Source organism: Halichoerus grypus, chromosome X (genome assembly GCF_964656455.1).
Source record: "Halichoerus grypus chromosome X, mHalGry1.hap1.1, whole genome shotgun sequence".
NCBI classification, from domain to species: domain Eukaryota; kingdom Metazoa; phylum Chordata; class Mammalia; order Carnivora; family Phocidae; genus Halichoerus; species Halichoerus grypus.
In genome coordinates, this window is record NC_135727.1 from 93,898,324 (window position 1) to 93,922,679 (window position 24,356).

General features: G+C 40.1%; 1 protein-coding gene across 1 annotated transcript; it reads left to right on the plus strand.

The window, feature by feature from the left end:
• The first annotated feature begins 9,279 nt into the window (after window positions 1–9,279).
• LOC118531717 (FUN14 domain-containing protein 1) lies at window positions 9,280–23,140 on the plus strand. Its single transcript, XM_078065067.1, has 5 exons — window positions 9,280–9,432; window positions 10,145–10,301; window positions 14,196–14,271; window positions 19,281–19,409; window positions 21,619–23,140. The coding sequence occupies exons 1-5, from the start codon at window positions 9,405–9,407 to the stop codon at window positions 21,694–21,696; spliced, it is 468 nt and encodes a 155-aa protein (XP_077921193.1). The 5' UTR covers window positions 9,280–9,404; the 3' UTR covers window positions 21,697–23,140.
• Window positions 23,141–24,356: the final 1,216 nt, after the last annotated feature.

Genomic DNA, 24,356 nt, shown 5'->3' on the forward strand with positions numbered 1-24,356 from the left:
ACCTTTGTTTGCTGTGTTTTTCCTGGTCACCTCCTTTACCTGACCTCCCTACTCCCCAACATCTTTATTTTGTTTTTAACTGAAGATGTATTTAAGGTGATGGTTTGGGTCATTTTGGGGAGTATTACTATTTTCCTGGGTCTCTCTCATGTATACAGGAGGTATATATCTTATTAAGCTTCTGTTTGTTTTTCTCCTGTTAATCTGTTTTTTATTACTGGGACTCTTAGCCAGGTTATTCTTAACCTGGAAGAATAGAGAGAAAATGACTTTTTCCTCCCCTACAGTTTCATATGTATTGTCCCAGTGTCTCTGTATACAGATAACAAGCTACAAGCGGACATACATATGTATGTAACTGAAGGTTGTACACAAAAGGTGGCATTCTGAGCAGGGACTTGAACAGAACTTGTACACCAATGTTCACAACAGCATAGTTCATAGTAGCCAAAAGGTGGAAACAACCCAAGTATCCATCCACTGATGAATGGATGAACAAAACATATATCCACGCAATGAAATATTATTTAGCTACACAAAGAAATGGAGTTCTGATACATGCTACCACGGGGATAAACCTTGAAAACATTATGCTGCACTTAGCAGTAAGTGCACAAAAGATCAAATATTCTCTGACTCCACTTACGAAGTACCTGGAATAGACAAATTCATAGAGAGTAGAAAAGAGGTTATTCAGGGACTGGGCAGAGGAAGAATGAGGCGTTATTTCTTGACGATTACAGATTTTCTGTTTGGGGTGATGAAAGTTCTGGGAATACGTGGTGATGGTGGCACAACCTTGTGAATGCAATTAATGTCACTGAATTGTAATCTTGAAGTGTTTAAGATGGCAAATTTTATGTTGATATATTTACCACAATTTCTAAAAATTAATAATGTAATATACTAAACATGATTGAATTGTACACTTTAAATGGGCAAATTGTATGGTATGCAAATTATATTTCAATAAGGCTCTTTAGAAAAAGGTACCACGTTGTGTTGCATCTTGCTTTTTTCCTTTTAACAACATATTCTTGGGATGCCTGGGTGGCTCAGTCAGTTAAGTGTCTGCTTTCAGCTCAGGTCATGATCCCGGGGTCCTGGGATTGACCAATTTATTTATTTGAGAGAGAGAGAAAGCGGGGGGAGGAGCAGAGGGAGAGGGACGAGCAGAGCACGGAGCCCGACGCCAGGCTTGATCCAACCTGGGGCTCCATCTTACAATCCTGAATCATGACCTGAGCCAAAATCAGGAGTCCGTCGCTTAACCGACTGAGCCACCCAGCTGCCCCCTTTTAACAACATATTCTAAGGCACTTTCCAAATCAGGACATAGAGAACTTCCTCATTCTTATTTTTGTATTTACTTAGTCAGTACAGCTGTGATTGTATGGATATACTATAGTTTATTAAACGTCCCCGAACACTTGACACTTGGGTTGTTTCCAATATTTTGCTATTCCAGACAGTGCTACAGTGAATAACCTTGTACATTCACATGAAGGTATCACGTGAACATATCAAGTGTTTTGTCACACTTAATTGATTTTAGTTAATCTATGAAGTGAGAATTACTATGTTCAATTATAAGGATCGAGGTTGAGGGGTGTTCATGTGTTTAAGGGCCATTTGTATTTCTTTTTTCTGTGAATCGCCTATATGTCTATTGCTGTTTTATCAGGGTGGTTGGTCTTCTTTATTTTTTTTATTTATTTTTTTTTTAAAGATTTTATTTATTTGACAGAGAGACAGCAAGAGAGGGAACACAAGCAGGGGAAGTGGCAGAGGGAGAAGCAGGCTTCCCGCTGAGCAAGGAGCCCGATGTGGGGCTTGATCCCAGGACCCTGGGATCATGACCCGAGCTGAAGGCAGACACTTAACGGCTGAGCCACCTAGCCGCCCCCCCCCTTTTTTTTAAAGATTTTATTTATTTGGTCTTCTTTAATCTATCTTTTTAAGGAGATTTTATATATTAGGGAGATTAGTCCTTCCCCTTCAACAAGAACTGCAAATGTTACCCTCAGTTTTTCGTTTGACTTTGCTTATTTTTTTATATTTAAGTTTTCATTTTTATGCAATCATATTTATCAATCTTTTGAGTCATTCATAAAAGCCCATCACTGCTGCTAAGTTAAAAATGAATTTTCTCATGTTTTCTACAATTGTTTTTATTATTTCAATTTCTACATCTAGGTATCAGAGCCATTTGGAGTTCATCTCAGTACGTGTTCTAAGGGACGCATCCAGCCTTATCTTTTTTCAGATGTCAGATATCAACCTTAGTTGTTCCAACAACAGTTGTTTGTGTGTGTTTTTTTTTAAGATTTTGTTTATTTATTTGACAGAGAGAGAGAGCGCACAAGTAGGTAGAGCAGTAGGCAGAGGGAGAGGGAGAAGCCGGCTCCCCGCTGAGCAGGGAAACCAATGTGCTCGATCCCAGGACCCTGGGATCATGACCTGAGTCGAAGGCGGATGCTTAACCGACTGAGCCACGCAGGCTCCCCCCAACAACAGTTCTTTAATAAAGTTCATATTTAGCTGATTTGAGAAGCCACCTTTATCATATCTCAATCTGATATGTATTGTTTTTATTTCTGGAGTTTGTATTCTGGTCCATTTGTCTGTCTGTTCATACTCCGGTATCACACTGTTTTAATCAGTACCTTTTTAAAAAATTATATTTGCATACGTGGTCAGGCTAGTTTCTCATTGCTCTTCTGCTTTAGAGCTTTCCTGGCTATCTGCTTCTTCTTCCACCTAGTACTCTTCTACCAATGCCTTATAAACTAGTTCAGCCTAACATGGGGAGAAATGCCAAAGGGCCAGAATCAATTCTGCAGTGTAATCCATTCCAGTTTATGCATTTTTAGCAGAAATTGAATAAATCACTTGCAATAAAACCATAAATACAAATTGGCATACAATTTTTTTTTCACTTAAGCACGTTCCTGTTATTAGTCTTTTTAAACATAACATTCCTTAATTTCCATAATTATTCATTTACTGTTGGACACTTTCCATTTTCCCCTATTGTTTCTATTCCTTTCCATTATGAAAAACAAAACAACAACCATGTAATGAATATCTTGAAGCATATGAGCTCTTTATGCAATCTTTGGCACTGATTTTTAGGTGGGTTTATTGAGGCAAAGTACATGGGCATCTTTAAGACCGTGAACACACATTACTAAAATTTGTACCTGTTTATATTCTGACAAGCTTATGTGTGTGGTATCAACTTCACCACACTTTGCTCATCAGCAACTGGTTATCTCAGGCCTCTGAAAGGTCATGTCAGAGCATTTTAAGTCACGCAAATGTGGGGAGGATGGGTTCCATTAAGGTGTTGGGATTAAGGTGAAAAAAATACCATTTACAAAATAAATTTTGCACAAGGTTTCTCCCTCTTGGAATGCTGATATAATCTTCTGAGGGTTAGGTTTATTTGCATAATGGCCCAGGTGTCTTCTGGGTGTTAATGGCTACAAGTCTCCCACCCACCCTGCAAAAAACCCTTCTGGAGCTTCAAGGTATGGACATCTATGAAGGTGGATAAGGGTGAGGGTGGCACTGATCAGGTCCTAGTGGCTTAAACCACCAGTAATAGTTTGGAAGTAAAATGATCAGAAAGGTTAAGAGACATGGAACTACAGTTGACCTTTGAACAACATGGGGGTTTGGGATACCAACCCCCAACACAGTCGAAAATCTGTGTATAACTTGACTCTCCCAAAACTAATAGCCTACTCTTGACCGGAAGCCTTACCGATAACATAAATACTTGATTAACACGTATTTTATATATTATTTGTACTATATACTGTATTCTTAATATAAAGGAAGCTAGAGAAAAGACAATATTATTAAGAAAACCATAAGGAAGAGAAAATACATTTACACTATTGCACTGTATTTATCAGAAAAAATAACTGTGTATAAGCGGACCCATGTGGCTCAAAGCTGTGATGTTCAAGGGTCATCTGTAATGGGTTAGCGTTGCCACTGAACGGGAAGAAGAGGTAAAGGTGCTCAATTCCAGATGCTGAGAAAGCTTGAGTAGAGAGAGTTGCAAAGTTCTTCAGTTGAGTCCCACACAGGAAGGCTGCTGTACCTACACATACCATCTGTTGAGCTTTCAAGGTTAAACCTTAAAAGCCAGGGGCTGAAGTTCTTGCTTCTGTGTTTGTGACCCTCCCTCCCCCAACCCCAGACCCTTGTTGATAGCAGAGTCCTCTCCATTTGGGTGTAGATTTCAAGGCCAAACCAGTCTGAATGGGACTTCTGTCACTCAAACTTCTGGTAACTTCTTTGGAATCCCAAGACACATGGAGGAGGTAGTGGCTGAGGAACGGCATTAGTCTGCTTGGGCTGCCATAACAAAATACCACAGACTGGGTGGAATCTTACGAGGGCAGCTCGTAGCTCTAAAGTTCTCACTAATATTGATAGTTTGGGTAGGAATGTGGAGAAAACCAGAATTGCCTGTGGGATATTACATACAGAATTGGGAGTTGGAAGAAAGTTTAGAAACCTAATACTTATTTTGTAGTTAAGGAAGGCCCAAAAAGCTTAGAAGACATGTCTAAGTTAAATTTGGGATTTAATCCATTATACTTGCAGTAGATTATTGATTATACATGTCAGACCTTATGCCCTTTACATTTCTTTCCTTGCACTAATTACAATCTGTGTTTAGCTGTTTTACTTTCTAGCACATTGCCTAGCCCTTTGTAAGAGATGAATAAATATTCAGTGAACGAATAAATGGCTGAACAATAAAAGCTAACCTTTAACGAATATTCATGATGGGCCATGCATCAAGCTCTCTACACGCTTGATTTCATTATCTTATTTTCATAAGTTCACAATAAATAATTTTTCTAATTTTTTTAGAGGAGGAACCTGAAGCTCAGGAAGGCCGAAACATTTTCCAAAGACGAAGCTAGGAAGGACAGAGCTGGAACTTGAACCCAGATCTGGCTGACCCCGAAGTTCATCCAAATGTTTAATCAAAATGCTAAACTATGTGCTTCAAATTCAACACAAGGATCATAAGGCAGGAACGACATGGAGAAAAAACTGTGTGTAAGTTACTTTTTAGACGTATCTTTTTTTTTTTTTTAAGATTTTATGTATTTGAGATACAGAAAGCATGAATAGGGGGAGGGGCAGAGGGAGAGGGAGAAGGCAGACACCACCCCCCCACACCCCCCTCACCCCCGCTGAGCAGGGAGCCCGACCTGGGGACCTGGGGCTCAATTCCAGGATTCTGGGATCATGACCTGAGCCAAAAGCAAAGCCTTCATGAACTGAACTGCCCAGGCATCCTGCTTTTTAGATGTATCTTAATGTATGTCTGTATGTGCCTGGCAGAAAAGGGAGACATTGCTTTTGGAGAGAAAGAGTATGGATCAAGTCAGGAAGGTCGGAAAAAGCAACGTGTATTCAGAAAACAAGGTCAGTGGACTTCGAAGAGGAGGAAAGTTGGAGCAAGCAGCAGCTAGAGGCCAGAGAGCGAACTTGGGTCCAAAATGTGAAGGGTCCTGTAGGCCAGAGGTCAGCAAACTATGACCTCAGATCAAATTTATCCCAAGTTCTGTTTTTGTGGAGGCTATGAGCTGAGAAAGACTTTTACATTTTAATTTTACTTCAATATTTTTTTTAAGGAAGCTCTGGGCCTGACGTGGGGTTCTGACTCACGACCTTGACATCAAGAGTCACATGCTCCACTGACTGAGCCAGCCAGGCGCCCCTGATTTTTCCATTTTTAAAGGATTGCTTAAAAAGTTAAAAAGAGTATGTGACAAAGATGATGCATGACTAGCAAAGCCTAAAATATTTACTGTCCGGCCCTTTGCTGAAAAAGTTTGCCCACACCTGCAGTATGCCTTGAGAAGTTTAGACTTTATCTTATTATGGGCAACTGTTGTGAGTATAGAAGTAGAGAACACACAGAGTCAGCTGCAGGTTTTAGAAGGACAGATTGGATTGGAGTGGGATTGGGAGAAGCGAGAAAACACAGGAAGAAACCAGTTGAGAGGCCTTTGCAGTGATCCAAAGAATGGCTTTGGAGAACATCAAGGAGAGAATGGATGCCACAGCGTGGGTGATATAAGTATAGGATAAATGACAGTTTACCAGTGGGAGAAAAGAGAAGGGAAAAGGAGAGTGATTCTGAATTTGTTGTAGATGTTCCTTTTGGGTAGCTTCAAAAATAGTGTGTTTTAGACTAGCCAAATTTGTAGATCATTCAAAATGCAGATATCTAGTAGGGAGTGACAGTTGGGGCCAATGGGGGAGATTAGCTTGCCCAGGGAATGTGAAGTGTTCTTCTGTTTGTTGTTTTGTCAGCTTTTTTTGTTTTTCTCGATTCTGACTACATTGTTTTTGATAAGTGAGGTTTCCAAAGATAATGAGGAAAGGTGGAGATCAGGAAGGAACAAGTTTCCTTACAGCTTCATTATGGATTAAATAGAAAATGTTCTCGATTTCACATCAATTACTAATAAACTTTTGGAACATTACCCATTGAAAAGTTGGGGACTACCCGAATAATGTTTTGGTATAGTTGTAGATAGGATATCAGTGTTTACAATGAAAATGTTTATTAGTGCCACCTAAAAATTAATACACTCTTTAAAATGGGAATTTAAAAAAAAAATCACCCCCTTGAATCCATCAGGAGGATCATAGTGCTTTTTAAAGTCTGTGTATACAACTCACACATTAGACCATTTGTCACTGAGCCAACAAAATGACAGCTTTTTCACTGGTGGGAAGAAAAAACTCACACTAGAAAAAGATATTCTGCAAGCAACTTTCTTAAGGTAATGGCAAGGGGATATGTCACTGCAAGAAGGAAGGGAAGAGCATTCAAAAGCTCCTTCTCAGCCCCCAAGGCCTTTGGAGAAATGATTGGCTTTTAATTTACTCTTGGACATATTTTGGACACATTTTGAATACAAAAGTCTACTCTTTGGCATCTTAAGGGCAGTGTTCCATTTTCTCCCTAATTTCTCCATAACTATTTCTTTCTTTCTTTTTTTTTTTTTAAAGATTTATTTTGAGGGGTGGGAGGGGCAAAGAGAGAGGGAGAGGGAATCCCAAGCAGACTCCACGTTCAGCGCTAGGGCCCAACTCGGGGCTCGATCTCACCACCCTGAGATCACAACTTGAGCAGAAACCAAGAGTCGGATGCCTAACCGACTGTGCCACCCAGGTGCCCCCATAACCATTTGATTCTAAATACCACATTGCCTTAACCGGAAAGTGGCTTCTTTCTGTAGTTGGCAGATATTTCTAGAACTATGTGAAAGTGTCACTGGGGCGTCACTGGCCCAGTCAATGCTCCATTTTGCTCTTCCAATTTGTAATTCTCCTTTCTCTTTTCTCCATTCTCTTCTTTCAGTGGCCCCTCATTTGCTATGTCTCTATTTGTTAGCACCTCATTAAGAGAGGGGTGGGCAACGGAGAGAGAGAGCATACGAACTCAGATCTTTTAACTTTTGGAAAAATATTTCAGAGAGGACATCTGAAGAGAGGAAGAAAGAAAGTCTTCAAGTTGTTTTGTTTCTGAAAAGTGGCATCTTACACAAAGTAACTGTCTTTAAGGGCATCTGGGTGGCTCAGTAGATTAAGTATCTGCCATCGGCTCAGGTCATGATCCCAGAGTCCTGGGATCAAGTCCCGCATCCGGCTCCCTGCTCAGCGGGGAGTCGGCTTCTCCCTCTCCCTCTGATCCTGCTCCTAGCTTGTGCTCTCTATCTCAAATAAATAAATAAAATCTTTAAAAAAAAAAAAAAAAGTAATTGTCTTTGAAGGCTAACATCTCCAGCCAGTCTTGCAATTGAATTTTGGGAGCCAAGGGCTGAGGAACTTTAGAGAATGAACCCTTGCATTTAAAGCACCAGGATTTGAAAAGCTAAGTGCAATTATGCAAGCCAATATTTTAAGTAATGCAACTGTTCCGGAGGGAGAAATTTCCTTCTTTCCCCCTAGGCTGCTTCTGGCTGGTTTAGGAATTAAATTCATATGAGGCAGGTGAATAGGAGAAAGAAGAAAAAAAACAGTTTTATCACATGTGCATGGAGGTCCAGTAATGAAATTGAGACACTAAAGAAATGACCAAGGCAGGCAGTTTTGATACATTTTAGATAGAGACAATAATTTGTGAGGAATTGACAGGCTAAAGCTTTAGTTAGTAAGGGAGCTTTAGTTAATAAGGAATTCTAAGCAGAATTTGGGCTGAGGTAGTAGATTAGGAAAAAAAAATAACAAGTTTTGTTTCTCCAGCTTTCTTGGTTTTAAAGTTCCTATCTCTGCTGATAAGGATGTCTTTTTACTTCTTAATACAGGGAGGGTATTTTTCACACGGGAAATTTATTTCCTGCTTTCAGGGAGACAGAGGAAGGTCTGGGTGTCCTTGCACCCCTTGTTTCCCCGGTAGCTTCAATTCAAAATAATCAATATGCCATTGCAGTACATTTTGGGGCAGCCTGCCCGGGGCCCCTACACATCCTATACCAGAATTCCTTGCTTTCCATTAAAACGAGTACAGAGAGGGCTTTTTAAATTGTATAGCACATACAGGTGTAATGCAAGTTCAAAACAGGTTTAGGGACTGGTTTATGTGAACCTGAGTTAGCTGCTTGGTAACCAACACAGTTTTCATTCTACAGAATCCGGTGGGGCTTCTGGGCGAAGAGCTTGACCTCGTTCCTCTGTGAGATTTAAATAAAAATGAAGCTGAAAAATTATGTCCTCTTGAATATCGTGTCAGGTCAGTCCCTAGGCCTTCCTCTACTTCCCTTGGGTTCCTGGCAGGAAACATGTGGAGAGGGAGCGGATAAACAGGTTCCAGTTCCCAGCAGCAGCACGTTGGAAAAATTTTCCATCTGTTGGCGTGCCCTTGCCTCCTTACAAAAGTGCGGTTTGAAACAGGGTTTCTCTTATCTCGTTTTTAAAAGCCTTTTTTCTCAGGCGCTTGCATCCTGGTATAGTGTTGAGAATGCCAAGCTGGTTTTCGCTTTATACCATCACGTGACGCCGCCTCTCCTCCAGCCTTGAGGCTCTTTAAAACAAAATTACAAAATTTAGTTGCTGGAATTCTAGGGGGGTGGGGGAAGGGTGGGAAGCAAGGGTTGCGCAGGGCAACGGACTACAACTCCCACAAGCCCTCGCGCGGCGGCTACCCTCCCTCCCCCACACCCCCCAGCCCTGAGCCTTGCGCTTGCGCGGAAGACCCTGCGCTGAGAGGAGGGGCGGGGACGGGACAACGCGCCTGGAAGGGGAGGAGGAAAAAAGAGACCATAGACTTTCACCTGGGCCTAGAAGGTCTCTTAAAGTAGTGGGGAGAGGCGGGCGGGCGGGGACCACCTTCAGAGCTGGCCGCCGGCGGTATCATGGCGACCCGGAACCCCCCTCCCCAAGGTGAGCGGCCGGGGCCCGAAGTAGTATCCAAGACGCGGCTCACAGCTCTCGACCTTGCTCCCGGGGGCGCCTCTTCTTCCCCCGGCCCCAGGGGTCCTGGAGCTCTGTGTTTTGGAGGCACCCCTTTGGAACTAGACTCCCTCCCCTCCGGGCTGAACTCTGGCGGAGAGCGACCCCCGTCCCCAACACAGCCCCGCCTCCTGCCTTACTTTCACCTCTGGCTCGTCATTTCCATCTTCAAACGTGCTTTTTAGCCTTTTAGGTGAATTAGTGAAGTAATTTCATCTTGCCAGGCCCCTAACCGGTTCTGTCAGGGGAGGACCCCACCTTCCCCCGCTTTCTCCCACTGATGAAAATGGTCTAGCTCTGGCCCGGACCCTACTGAGATTTGGGGGGTGACCCTTCCTGCTGTGAAACTCTGATCTGGCCTTACTGCCATTTGGGGAGGCGACCCCTCACCTCTGTGTAATTCTGACGTGGCTCTGGCTCCGGCCCCAGGCCGGTCCCTGGGCCTTTGGAAGGGAGATGCCAGGCCCCTTTACTCTTGAGGCCCTAGTCTCAGGGATTGGGTTTAACCAACTAATGTTTCCATCTGGGCATTTTTAGCTGTGGGCCAAAGCTAGCAGTGAGTTAATAACAGATGAGAAATGTACAGGACGTTTCTGGCTTTTGGTTGACTCTAAATGTATTTTTTCCATTTTGTATTTTGAAGAGTATGAAAGCGATGACGAGTCTTACGAAGTGTTGGATTTAACTGAGTATGCAAGAAGACACCATTGGTGGAATCGAGTGTTTGGCCACAGTTCCGGACCTATGGTTGAAAAATACTCGGTAGCCACCCAGATTGTAATGGGTGGAGTGACTGGCTGGTGAGAACAACATCTTTTTCATTAAATTTCATTGGCATCCTGACTGCTGCCCTTTTGTAAACAGGCCAGTTACTGTGCACATTCAGTGGCTTTACACTGTTAATCCCCGAAGAGCTCTACCTTGAGGCTTTTCTCTGTGGTATGATGGGTGTGATCCACACTCTCTGGGGGGGACTCAGTGGTTTTGGTGATCTGCTTCCCCGTGCCCACCCCTTGTTCCACTGTTCCTCCTCTCCCCTCCTTTGATACTTTCTATATTTTACACCTTCTCACATTGAGCAAATGTAGTGTATCTGATTCAGTGATAGTGGGTAAAAAGGAAGAAACATAAAAGGGTTAATTATATGTAAATAATCTTTACTTGTTCAAAGCTAACAACTGGAAAAGCCTTTGAGGCTTTGAGTAGACCTGGTCTCCAGGATTGTCAGCCCTGTAGAGAGCTGTGTAAAATTCTCAGTGAAAATTATGAATCCGATGGTTCTGTTGATTTTTGTGGACTAATTTGGATTATTATACTTCGAAGAAGAGTTGGAATTAAACTGGGTCTTCGTTGGAATTCGAGGACTGATTGCTTACTCTGTAATAATATTGTGGAATGCATTAAGGAGGAACAGTTAATAAGCATTAACCTAACTAACCAGTTAATGTTTTAGGCTACATGATTACATAATTGCTGCTGTAGATTAAGTTGTTATTCTTGGAATAAAAGATTAGCCAAATAACAAGGGTCAAACAAGTGTGACCCTTTATTTTGAAAATGTTCACAGCCATAGAGAATTTTTGACTTTAGTGGGGGTGCTGAGCTTGTGAGTAATCATTTTTTTCTTAGATTCTAGGTTAAACTTATCTTACGTTATTTACATAAACTTGGTAAGTGGTAAATTTTTTGATTTGTGTTTTACATGTACCTTGGAACAATGGCTCACTCCTTTATGCCTTTTTGTAAATGCCGTTTTATGGTAGAAACCTGCATTGTGAAGATTCTGTGATGCAGAGGTGCAGTATTTCTTCATGATGTGTAACTTGTTAAAGCTGCTTATGAAAAGCCCTGCAATTAGAAGTGAGATGCCTGGTCAGGGCCCTGGTTATTCAGTTGATCCTCCACAGATAGCTTGTACCTTGACCCTCCGTAATAGAGAGTCTGGTGCTCTGCTCAGATAAGCTCACAATTTGGTGCCATGGGTGATTGGTTAATGTGAGCCTGGGCCTAAAGCCCCATCTTAAAAGAGACCAAAAAAATGATCGAACAATAGAATTATCACGTCATTGGGTGCTTTCCCCTTGTAGGCCAGACTCGGTGAGAAGCCCCATAATTGGCGGAAGTTTGCTTGGAAAGCCTAGAGACAGAGCGGGGGGAGTTAGTAGCTTTATTTTAGTGGCTCGTGCCATCAAGCAAAGGATAGACATGCTTGTGAGACACGGTCCCTGGGATATACTTGTGACTTGGCTGCTGCTGGCCTCCTCTGCTCCCTTATCAGAGCCTTTGTTGCCGACTCCCCTACTGAGGGACACGGTCTTTACAGTAATACGTGTTTGGATTATAGCCAGGTGTCGGCCCAGGAGCTGAGTAATAGGACTCTAATGTTAGGTGGTTTGTTGCAATGACATTAGATTCAGTGTAGTAAACTTTTGCAATTTTCTTAAGGTATAAAACTGATGTACTATTGTGGCATGTGTTAAGGCGGAATGGGCATTAACCTAACCAGTTAACATTTCAGACCAATTCAGGCCATGCATGGGAGGCTAAGGAGGTTATATGCGACTGTAGGTAGTTATAGGTTTTTGATGATAATAAGAAATATCAGGATGGATGATTGCGAGGAGAGATGGGAGGTGTGAAGACTAGCTAGAGGGCCCTTAGTGTGGTTTGGAAGCAAGGTAGTAATGATGCCCTTGAGAGTGGAAAGAAGACCAAGTCAAATAATGTTCCGGAAATAGAGTATGTAGAATCAGGCAATCAGTTGGACCCCGAAGGTGATGAAGGAGGTGGAGTCTGAGATAAACATGAGAGGGCAAACCTAGAGAATGGTGCTCTCACTTACAGATTGGGACCTTAGCAACAGTTGATTTGGTTGGAAAGATGATTTTTGCTTTGTGACATTTTGAATATGTCATTCTGTGTGCTAGAGAAGCCCATGGAAATGTAAATTTTCCATTTATGAAGGTGTACTCGTTGCCTAGGGCTATTGTAACAAAGTACCACAACCAGGTGGCTTAAAACAAAAGGAATTTATTCTCATAGGTCTGGAGGCCAGCAGTCTGAAAGGTGTCCGCTGGGTTTGTTCCTTCTCGGAGGCTCAGAGGGAATATCTGCTCCTTGCTTCTGGTACTGGTCAGCAATCCCTGGCATTCCTTGGCTTGTAGACCTATCACTCCAAGCTCTGCCTGTGCCGTCACATGGCTGTCTTCCCTCTGAGTGTCTCTGTGACATGTTGGATTAAGTCATATTGGATTTAAGGCCCACCCTATTACAGTGTGGCCTCATTCTAACTAATTACATCCTCAGTGACCCTTATTCCAAATAAGGTCACACTCTGAGATTCTGGGAAGGACATGAATTGGGGGTGGGTGGGTGGGCACTGTTCAATCCAGTACAGAAGGCTAGAGTTAGAAATCCGGGATTCTTTTGCACAGTATGGATCTGGAATACTGAAGGGAATATGAGCTCACCGAAGGAGAGAATCCCAAAAGAAGTATGGACTGACATTCTTACAGAATAGGTGAAACAAAATGGGTTTAATATAGAGATAGATAGATAGAGATGTAGGTAAGGAAGCCATGAGAAATGTGGGCTTAAGTGTAGTCGTGAAGGTGGAACTTCAGCTGGACCTCAAAGGATAAAAAGCTTTAGATGGGCAAAAGTAGGTAGAAACCCCTAGAAGCAAGGAGATTAATAGCTTGAGCAGTGGTGATGACCTATTTGGAAACTAATAGGATTGGAGCAGAAGGTTTGGGTAGAGTGGGGGTTGGCCAGGTGTATGGAATATCTTGACTGCGTTAAAAAAAAAAACAAAACGGACGCCTGGGTGGCTCAGTCAGTTAACCATCTGCCTTCTGCTCAGGTCATGGTCTCAGGGTCCTGGGATTGAGCCCCATGTTGGGCTCCCTGCTCAGGAGGGAGTCTTCTTCTCCCTCTGCTCTTCCCCCCATCCCCCGCCCCCCACCCAGCTCATGCTCTCTCCCTCTCTCAAATAAAATCTTTAAAACAAAACAAAAAAAATCACTGTTGTTATGGGGAAATTCAACTTAGACAAATATAGAAGGAAGAGTGTAATGAGGCCCTGAGTACTCAACATTGTTTCAGTAGCCAATCTTTTTTTCCTATAAATTCCCTTCCTCTGTCCATCCCTCATTTTGAAGCATATCACAATTTAGATTTTGCACTTTTTTTTTTTTTTTTTTAAGTAAGCTCTAGGCCCAGTGTGGGGCTTGAATTTACAACGCTGGTAAGATCAAGAGTCGCATGCTCTACCGACTGAGCCAGTCAGGCACGCTAGATTGTGCACTTTTTTTTTTAAGATTTTATTTATTTATTTGATAGAGAGAGTGAGAACCAGAGAGCACAAGCAGGGGGAAACTGCAGAGGGAGAGGGAGAAGCAGGCTCCCCGCTGAGCAGGGAGCCCGATGGGCTCGATCCTAGGGCCCTGGGATCATGACCTGAACCAAAGGCAGACACTTAACCGACTGAGCCACCCAGGCGCCCTTAGATTATGCACTTTTGACTTGTCTGTAGAACAAGGGAAACACTGAGGGTTTCTGAATGGATAAAGGATATGATCGAAAGAAATGGGCAGATACTAAGATTTTATTAGGAAAGCAATGAAAAGGAGAAGAGGGAGAGAGTTTAGTACATCATTAGTTGTTCTCATCTTTTGTCATTCCTTTCATTAAAGGTGTGCGGGATTTTTGTTCCAGAAAGTTGGAAAGCTTGCAGCAACTGCAGTAGGTGGTGGCTTTCTTCTTCTTCAGGTATGTCGGAGCCTTAGGTCCTTGCCTCTGCTTACATATGTAGCCCCTGGGAACTGAGAAAGTCAAGTTTAGCCATTTCAGTCCTGTCCATTTTAATAGAAGATGGAATTTTTCTTTTAGGTATCAGTTTATGGAAAAACTAAGGTGAGTTTTGAAAGCTGATATCTGTCATGAAAGACAACAATTTTAAATACTTCTGTATTCTATAAGCATAGTTTGATCCCAGCTAAAAAGATCCCAGTTAAAAAGACAACTATTAAAGTTTGAGGTGCCTCATTTTTTTTTTATTACATACCCAAATTTCCCTTAAAACATCTCTTCAGCAAAATAAACATGTCATCCATAATACAACCTTCTCATCCTGACCATTTTAAACATATATTTAAAATTCACACAGAGTACATAAAATTCAAAAGGTCTCTTTCTTTTCCCCATTTCCTAGCCATGCAGTTTTCCTTCTCAGAGGAAATTGCTGTTAGTAATTTCTAACGTGATTTTAAAAACTAGGGAACCATAATAACATAGAAAGTGGAAAATTGGGTTTAAAAAAAATCATCCATAATCCTATTTCTGAGGCAGGGGGATTTGAAATTTTAGTTTTCTTCATGTTCCTCTAAGTATAAGGTTTAAAAATGCTTCCCGGTTAGAGGATGTTTATCAAGATATTGTCTGGCATTCATGTCTGTTTGGCATATATTTTTCCAAAAATATCATTCCCTGAAGATCAAATATAGTAAATCCCCAAATTGAAAATCTCTGGGAATGAATGTTAGCAATAATTTTAAAGATACAGAGAACTGTCAGTCCTACCAGATTTTTAAAATGATTGATGTTCATAGCAACCAAAATCTGACTTCAACACCAAAGCCATTGATCATATAATAACCCGTGTCATTGCCTGAAGTACAAAGGGACTGGATTCTTATGCGTTAAGCACAGATTTTGAGTTGTTTACTAAACAGGTTTTTAAAAATATATATTTTCTTTTTATCGGTGGCATTATTAGGAGTAATTGCCTATTCCTTGTGCCAAGAGGTAAAAAGGTAAAATGGTTAATATCAAAATTTAGGCCTTTGGATGAACATGCCAGCTTTTGTACAGAAGACAATTTTATTTAAGTGGATTTTGACTTGTGTTTATATAGAATCAAGAACATACTTAATTCTGTAGCTATTCTGAAAACTCAGTTGTCATTTCTCTTTAGTGGGAAAGGGTACTGGATTGAAGCAGAGTTTCTGAAAATGTTCATAGAATAAAGAGAATTCATTTCAGTCCACTCTGTCAGTTTTGCAGAAGTCTGTTTCGGTCCACTCGATACACACCAATCAAATCCACGTTTTGCCGTTGCCACCTTTTACTTCTCTATGCCTAGTCTACATATTCTTTGAAGTCACTAAGCAGAAGAATATGGGACCTGTCTGCATCACACCAGCCTTTCCCCCAAATATGACACACCTTGAAAACTTAGAAGGAAACTGAAAGAGGAGATAAGAGTAACACGTGGTTTTCAGGCTGATTGCCCATTGTTCTTTAGGCCCACTTCCATATTTGTGTCACCTTTACTTACATTTAAAGATACAAATTTATTTATTTAGAACTTAAAGGTTTTCTAGTAACTCGGTGTTAAGTGTTTTCCAGTAGATATTTAGCACACTGCCATCTTAAAATAGACAGTGGTATGTAAGTCTTTTTTTTTTCTTAATTTTTTTTTTTTAAGTGTTCTTTTTTAAATTTTATTATGTTATGTTAGTCACCATACAATACATCATTAGTTTTTGATGTGGTGATTCACGATCCATTGTTTTCGTATAACACCCAGTGCTCCATGCAGTATGTGACCACCTTAATACCCATCACCGGGCTAACCAATCCCCCCTCCCCACTCCCCTCTAAAACCCTGTTTGTTTCTCAGAGTCCATAGTCTCTCATGGTTCATCTCTCCCTCCAATTGCCCCCCCATTTTTCCCTTCCCTCTCCTAATGTCCTCCATGCTATTCCTTATGTTCCACAAATAAGTGAAACCATATGATAATTGACTTTCTCTGCTTGACTTATTTCATTTAGCATAATCTCCTCCAGTCCCATCCATGTTGATGTAAAAGTTGGGTATTCATCCTTTCTGATGGCTGAGTAATATTCCATTGTATATATGGACCACATCTTCTTTATCCATTCATCTGTTGAAGGGCATCTCAGCTCTTTCCACAGTTTGGCTATTGTGGACATTGCTGCTATGAACATTGGGGTGCATATGGCCCTTCTTTTCACTACATCTGTGTCTTTGGGGTAAATACCCAGGAGTGCAATTGCTGGGTCATAGGGTAGCCTCTATTTTTAAATTTTTGAGGAACCTCCACACTGTTTTCCAAGTCTTTTAAATTTAATTTTTTTTGGAATTGTATATGCCCCTAATTCAAAGGGTCAAATACATGTACAAGGCTTATTACAGATTAGAGGAATCCTCTGCCTCCCTCACTACCCACCTTCCCCATTTTTCCCTCCCTTGAGGCAACTACATGAACTCTTAGCTGATTCTTAAGGTACTTCTTTCCTTTTTCCTAAACAAGTTAATTGAATATTTCTTATTCAGTTTGAGGTATTAACTATTGGCTTCCTGTTATGGAATGTGAGACTTGAACTCATTTATTGAACTTTCCTTGCCTGCCCCCCTCCCCCATCTCAAGTACTTGCATGCTTTATGTTCCTCTGTGCCTCCCCCTCCCCTCAAACCCCCCCTCCCCCCGCCGTGTCATCTGAGTATTGTTATTTCATAATCATGTTAGGTCATTACCTGGAGTTTACTGAGCCTGAATCTGTAAATTTGTGTGTTTAACCATGTTTAGGAAGGTTTTGACCATTATTTCTTTAAAGATTTGTTTCCTCTTATTCTTTCTCTCTTCTCTTTCTGAACATGACTCTGATTACATGCGTGTTAGGCTTTTTGATAATGTCCTGAGGTTTTGTTCATTTATCTTTTCAATCTTTTTTTCAAATTGTAGAATTTCTAGCATCTAGCTTCAAGTTCACAGACTCTTTTTTCTGTCATCTACCTTCTGCCATTAAGCCTTTCTAAGAATTTTCTTTTAGATACTGTATTTTCTAATGCTAGAATTTTCATTTGGTTCTTTTTTAATTTTCTGTATCTCGGGTGAGGTTACTTACCTTTTCATTGATTACAAGCATAGTTTCCTTTACCTTATTGAGCATAGTTTTAATAGCAGGTTTAAAGTCCTGATGATTCCAATAACCGGGTCCTCTTAAGGTTGGCATCTATTGATTTTCTTTTGAGACTAGGCCACATTTTCCTGTTTTATCCTATATCAAATAAGTTTGGATTTTATCCTGGGCATTGGGAAATGTTGTGGAAACTCTGGATTCTATTTTATTCCTCTGAAGAGTGTTGATACGTTGATTTTAGCAGGCAGTTAACTTGGTTAGACTCAAATTGTAAGCTCTGTTTCACCTGTGGTGGGTAGCAGCTCAAATCTCAGTTCAGTTCTTTTAGCCTTGGCCAGAATGTGTGGCTCTGCCCCATGAATGTGTGCTTCAGGACTTGGGTAGAGTTTACACATAGAATTTGGGGCTCCCCTTATCTAGCTCTCTCATTTCTGGTAGCTGTTATTGTCGTAGACTCTGTCATCTGGTTCTTTGGGCCAGAAAGATAGCATGTTTTCTATTTAAGTTTTAGCCACCCTGCAAGTGCATCCTGCCCTCAGGATAAAACCAGAAAAATGGGCAGCTCACCTTACATTGTTCCTTTCCTGCAAGTTTCAACTCCCCTTGAAATCTGCTTGCTTTTGTTAAATCTGGAGCCCTTGTATTTTAACTGCGATGTACGGGAGGGTCCCTAAGTTTCACCATCCCCTCCATGCCTGTGACCCAAATTACTGTGTCAGGGACTGCCAGGAAAAGCTTTCACTTGCCATTTGATTTGATCACCACTCTGTTTTGCTAAGGCTGGAGTTTGAAGTGATAATAGGTGAATAAATGAAGGAATGCAGATAAATCCATTCCTCTGTGGAGTCTGTATTCACAGTGAAAATGGAACTTCAGTCGACCTACTTCTGTAAAATCAGATACTTTTATTATTTGAAGTGTTTTATTTGTGGTTCAAAGTCAAGGGGTGCCTTACAAAATTACAAAGAAAGCATAAGTGTATTAGAAGTGATTTATAATGGTGTACATGGCTTAATTGTTTACTACTAATGTGATTCTTTACTTTTTTATTTTATTATTTGGAGAGACTAATTTATGGTACTGGCTTACACATCATGCTGTTGTTCCTGTTCAGAATTTGTAGTGTCTCAATAATACCATATGAGGGGTTTTCTTGTAGTTAATCAGCATTTAGCTATAGTTTTATTGAAAGGACTTACGGCATGAACCTTGTGTAGAGCATATTTCTTTCATATTCCACTTTCAAAAGCGATTGCCAGAATGTATTCTTAATTTAAGTAAAGAGCCGGAGTTAGTATAAGAGCCTTTGTCAGGCTACTTTAGATTTCTTTAGTGACCTAATAACTGATTGGCTTCTGATGCCTTGTAATTAAACATCTGTTTAATTAAAGGGTACTTTTTAATTAGCTGTATAACTTGGATCATCTCTGTCTTTTTAGCTAATCCCCAAATTCCGAAAGCTCTGATAGAATTATGGTACAGTTATAGTACAGTTTTTGGAATCTTTTCTCATCATGTACTATACGTTTCTTAACATAGTGTTCATCACATCTAAGTAATTAATTATGCTTAATATCTTTTTTCCCTTATGGATACAGAGCTCTCTGAGGGTGGGGACTGATGTCTCCCTTGTCATTGGCTATAGTTTGGGGGCCTAGAATAATGCCTGGCACAGAGTAGGCACTCGGTATTTTTTAAATGAAGAAATTGTGATATCTTACCTATAAGCTTCATAGATTTCTTGAAATCTAAATGTCCATATATTCCTCGGTAATAGATTTGTCAACAACCTAGTTGGTTTAGAATTAACTATTTTTATTATATGTTTGCAGATTGCCAGTCACAGTGGCTATGTGCAGATTGACTGGAAGAGAGTTGAAAAAGATGTAAACAAAGCCAAAAGACAGATTAAGAAACGAGCAAATAAGGCAGCACCTGAAATCAACAATATAATTGAAGAAGTAAGACAGTGTACATTTTTGGCTCCTTCTTTTTCTTTTTTCTTTTCTTTCTTTCTTTCTTCTTTTTTTTTTTAGTGAGTAATCTGTGTCCATTGTGGGGCTCGAACTCATGACCCTGAGATCAAGAGTCACATGCTGTACCAACTGAGCCAGCTAGGCGCCCCTGGCTCATTTTTTTTTCCTTATGGGTTTCGCTTTACAGAAAATGTGACTAGTGATTATCTTCTTCTAAAAAGTGAGTGTTTTTGGTTATGTTTAGAGTGTTAAATAAAATTTGGGATCAAGCCACTAAATCAATCATTATTGGAGTGGAAGAGCGAGCTCAATCAGAAGAGCATGCAACTCTTGATCTTGGGGCTGTGAGTTTGAGCTCCACATTGGGTGTAGAGATTACTTTAAAAAAAAAAATCAATCTTTTTTTTTTTTTTTTAAGTAGTTAACATAGTTTCCCCTGCCAGTCTCCCACCTACTTTGATCTGCATGTAAAAGCTGATAACATTATTCTTCCAGAAGGTTTCCTCTGCATTTTATAAATGTGTACATGTGTAGACAAGGTGTGGTAAAACTAAAACTACCTATTTTTTCATGAGGTGGGATATTTTGAAAATGTGTATATTTTATTAATATATTAATTAATGTTTTTATGTATATTTTTCTTCTTATCCTCTGTTTAGAATTGAACTGAAAACTCCTTGCCTTTGTTTTATTATGTTCTTTTAATACCCCAAACTTTTAATTTTGAAAAATTTCAGACCAGTTAAAAAGTTGAAGGACAAATACAGTGAATACCCAAATACCCTTCACCTATTTACCTACTCATTTTACATTTGCCTTACCTCTGTGTGTGTACAGGTGATTATACTTTTTTTTCCCTAATCGTTTAAGACATCCTTACTTTTCACTCTTAAATACTTCAGCATATATCTTCTAAGAGTACAGATATTCTCCAGTACAACTACAGTTACCCTTATGAATCCCCCCAATTAACATGATGCAATAATATGTCCTAATATACAGTCCATATTAAAATTTTTCCACAAAATATCTTTTACACATTTTTTCCCCCAATCAGGAATTATATATTGGGGTGTCTGACCGGCTCAGTCAGTAGAGCATGTGACTCTTGACCTTGGGGGTTGTGAGTTCAAGCCCCACATTGGATGTAGAGCGTACTTAAAAATCTTTTAAAAAATGCTTAAAAATAAAATCTTTAAAAAAAAAAAGAATTATATATTGCAATTGGTTATCATCATGTCTCTGAAGGCTCCTTTAATCTTTAGCAGTCCCGTCAACTGTTTTGTTTTTGTTTTTGTCCCCCACCCCCACCCCCGGTCTTTCATGATACTGACATTTTTGAAGCATGTAGGCAGAATATCCCACAGTCTGGCTTTGTCTGATTGCTTTTTCATGGTTTTATTTGGGATAAGCATTTTATCGACGTGATATTTATTTGATCCTGTACATTTTTTCTTGCTGGCCAAGTAGACTGTGAACAAATATCATTGTGCCTGCTGTGGAATCTGTGCTAATAACTTGCTAAATGGACCATTTATGTCTGCCCTACAGCTTCTTGTTACCTGTGAGATTTTTTGCCATTGATATACCCATTATCTCAGTAGCTAAGAAGCTTACTGGATCTGGCTGGGGCCCTGCGGTCCTTCAGAGTATAATGGACAGCCTTGGCATCTTGTGTGGTGGTTGGCACCTGCAGTAGTAGGGGTACGAGAATCTTTGCCAAATAGTTATTGAATTGGAGAAAACAGCTGTGAAAATGTTACTTAGCACCAGATTCAATAAGTAAGAGTGTTTTTCTTTAATTTGCATCATTTTTTTCTTTTTCTTACTGTGGCAAAATACACATAACATAAAATTAACCATTTTAATTATTTTAAAATGCACAATTTAGTAGCATTAAGTACTGAATTCACACTTTCATGCAACCATTACCACTATCCACATTTAGAACTTTTTCATCATCCCAAACAGAAACTCTAACCATTAAGCACACATTCCCACAATTGACCCCTCTCCCCAGCCCTTGGTAGCCTCTGTCCTACTTTCTGTCTCGATGAATTTCACTCTTCACGTCAGTGGAATCCTACAATGTTTTCCCTTTTCTGTCTGTCTTATTTCACTTCGTGTAGCATTTTCAAGGTTTGTCCATGTTGTAGCACAATTAAGAGTATTTTTGTTTAAACTTATGTTTCAGGCAACAGAATTTATCAAACAGAACATTGTGATATCCAGTGGATTTGTGGGAGGCTTTTTGCTAGGCCTTGCATCTTAAGGATATGAATGTTCTATCACAGTGGAGTCACCTATAAGAAGAGAAATGGTGGCAACAAGGTTTCTCGACAATACTCACCGCCAGATTCTCCAGGGCAACAAGAAACAACTAGATGGACAGTACCAAACTCAACAGCTTAGTGTTTTGCCATTGAAGTTTGGCAAACTAGTATTTGCTGTAAAAACAACCTATATGGTATGTGTACAATAGTATTCCTGAGCAAAACATGCCTTTCATTTATTTTTTTAAAATATGCATTTGTTTTGAAATTAGCCTATAAAATACCACCATTGGATGTAGATATATAGAGAAAAAAATGTGTTGGATATATTCCCCAGTGAAATATTATCCTTGTTTTATTTAAATAAGATGTTCTTCATTTTGCTTTATAGTGTAGTGCTGGTAATTAAAAATTTGTATTACAGCTTCAACATTGCGGTTGGCTTTTTTTTTTTTTTTTTAAGATATGTTTGCAGTAAACTGAAGAACTGTAATGCCCTTTTGTGGAAGGATTTAGAAGTAATAGAATTATTAAAGATATTAAACAGATTTAATATCAGTTTTTAGGTGGTGGGTTTTCTGCAATTCTTACTTTGCTTCTATGATAAGTATAGTAAACAGTTTCAAGGAAGGCTCTTCTAAGGAAATACTCATGTCTAAAGCTCTCTCTCTCTCTCTCTCTTTTTTTTTTTTTTTATATTTGTAGTTGCAAAAATTTCTTGTATATAAGCTTCTTTAATTAATGTATTTATCCTGGCAGCCTGGGCAGAGCTAATTGTTTTGAGGGTACATGTAGTTGGGTCACTGATTCATTTTATTAACCTTGAGTGAACCTCCTTTCTCATTTCTAAAAATCCTATTTATTATTTTGGCCCCTTCTTCACAAAGAGGTAAAAATTACTTTGAAATACTTAGTAGTATGGTATGAATTTACTATCTGAAAGACAGTGATTTTTTGTCATTATGAAATTGTACCTTAAACAGAATTGTCTCTCTGATCTAATCTGAGATGTAAGTGCTAAGGCTTTCAGGTTTTGGTAGCATTGTGTTGAAGGCTAGGCCAGTTGACTTGTTTCTCCGGGCCACATCACGCTCTCTCAGAGGCCCTTTGCCCCGAAAAGCTCTCTGTGTGATTCATTTTGTTCATAGAATTCTATGTTGGAATTGGAAAAATGGCAGAACAACACTTATTGGGGTCTTCAGATTGGAAAGACTGCAGGGATTCAGGCCATCTCCTTTCAATAGGAAGCCCCCATAGTATATTTCGTGTATTGTAAACAATGAGGCATTTCATACTTCAAGATTGGTTACAGTCTGTGTGCTTTCATTATCACGACTCCTTAGAATTGAGCGTGGGGATTGATTGATCTTCCCGTTTCTTCCTTTACTGTCATCGGTGCCTCAGGTACAATGCTAAATAAAACTCCAACTTTCTTAATACGAAGTGATTTTGCTTATAAGTACTTGTTTTATCTTTTTTGAGCTTTTTTCTGTTTTGGCCTTGCCAAGCCTTCCATTGCTGTGGAATTAGAGGGAAAAATATGCGACATGAGGTGGAACCTTGGTCACACTTCTGTGTGCCGTGTCCTCATGATGCTTTCACCTGCTACAGTGAGGCAGGCTACTGTGGGGAGCTCTAGTAGCCAGCTCAGTTTGTTCATTTTGGAAATATTTACAGTGTCTGCTCTATGTTTGATGCACTAGGAAAGTGGGGGCACAAAAAGTCTGCCCTCAAATAGGGACTAAAATCGTCCTCTATAAAAGTTCTATACTAATATAGGAGAACCCAGGGGGCACCTGGGTGGCTCAGTCGTTAGGCGTCTGCCTTCAGCTCAGGTCATGATCCCAGGGTCCTGGGATCGAACCCCGCATCAGGCTCCCTGCACCGCGGGAAGCCTGCTTCTCCCTCTCCCACTCCCCCTGCTTGTGTTCCCTCTCTCGCTGTGTCTCTCTCTGTCAAATAAAATCTTAAAAAAAAAAAAATCATATAGGAGAACCTGACATATGATTCGTGGCAAATAAGTATTAGGGATAACTTCTTTTTAGAGTCCACACATGAATGAGAAGTGCAAGATACAGTCCTTCATTTTTACCTATACATTTCCAAGTATCTGTTGATCTGTTTGAAAATATTTATATACAAATGCGAAATAATACCCATGCTCTCCATACTGTCGTTTCTATGTTAGTGACCCTTATTCTGCCTCACGTCTGTGCCATTTCCCCACAAGGTTATACGCTACATGAGGCAGTCATTTGTGTTAATCAATCTCTAACTCGTGACGCACGCTGTGTAATGCTTTGCTCAAGACGGGTATTCAGTTAATGTGAATGGGTGAGTGAGTATGAGATTACTGTGGCAGAGTTGATGGCAGCCTATGGGAAACTTTTTCTGGGTAGTAGTCCCGTAAATCAGAGGCTCCATCAGAAATGACTTGGTGGGGCTTAGTTGGAATGAAAAACCTATATAGCCTGCCTTTGTCTAAAATGGGGATTTTAAATAAATAAAAATAAATAAAATGGGGATTTTTATGTTCGAGGGCATAACGACTGTTTGCAAGATTTATTTAAACTTGAGTGTATGGAATATAGGTATTTTGTGGCCTGGGCTTTAGAAGATATTTAAGGACATTTGGACTGATCTTTATTTTTTATTCTTA

What these genes read in the sequence shown, in the direction of transcription:
- LOC118531717 (XM_078065067.1), top strand. Translation starts at nt 9,405, where the DNA reads ATGGCGACCCGGAACCCCCCTCCCCAAG. An exon ending in ATGGGTGGAGTGACTGGCTG is followed by an intron (nt 10,302 to 14,195) that starts GTGAGAACAACA and finishes CTTTCATTAAAG; the next exon opens with GTGTGCGGGATTTTTGTTCC. An exon ending in GTGGCTTTCTTCTTCTTCAG is followed by an intron (nt 14,272 to 19,280) that starts GTATGTCGGAGC and finishes ATATGTTTGCAG; the next exon opens with ATTGCCAGTCACAGTGGCTA.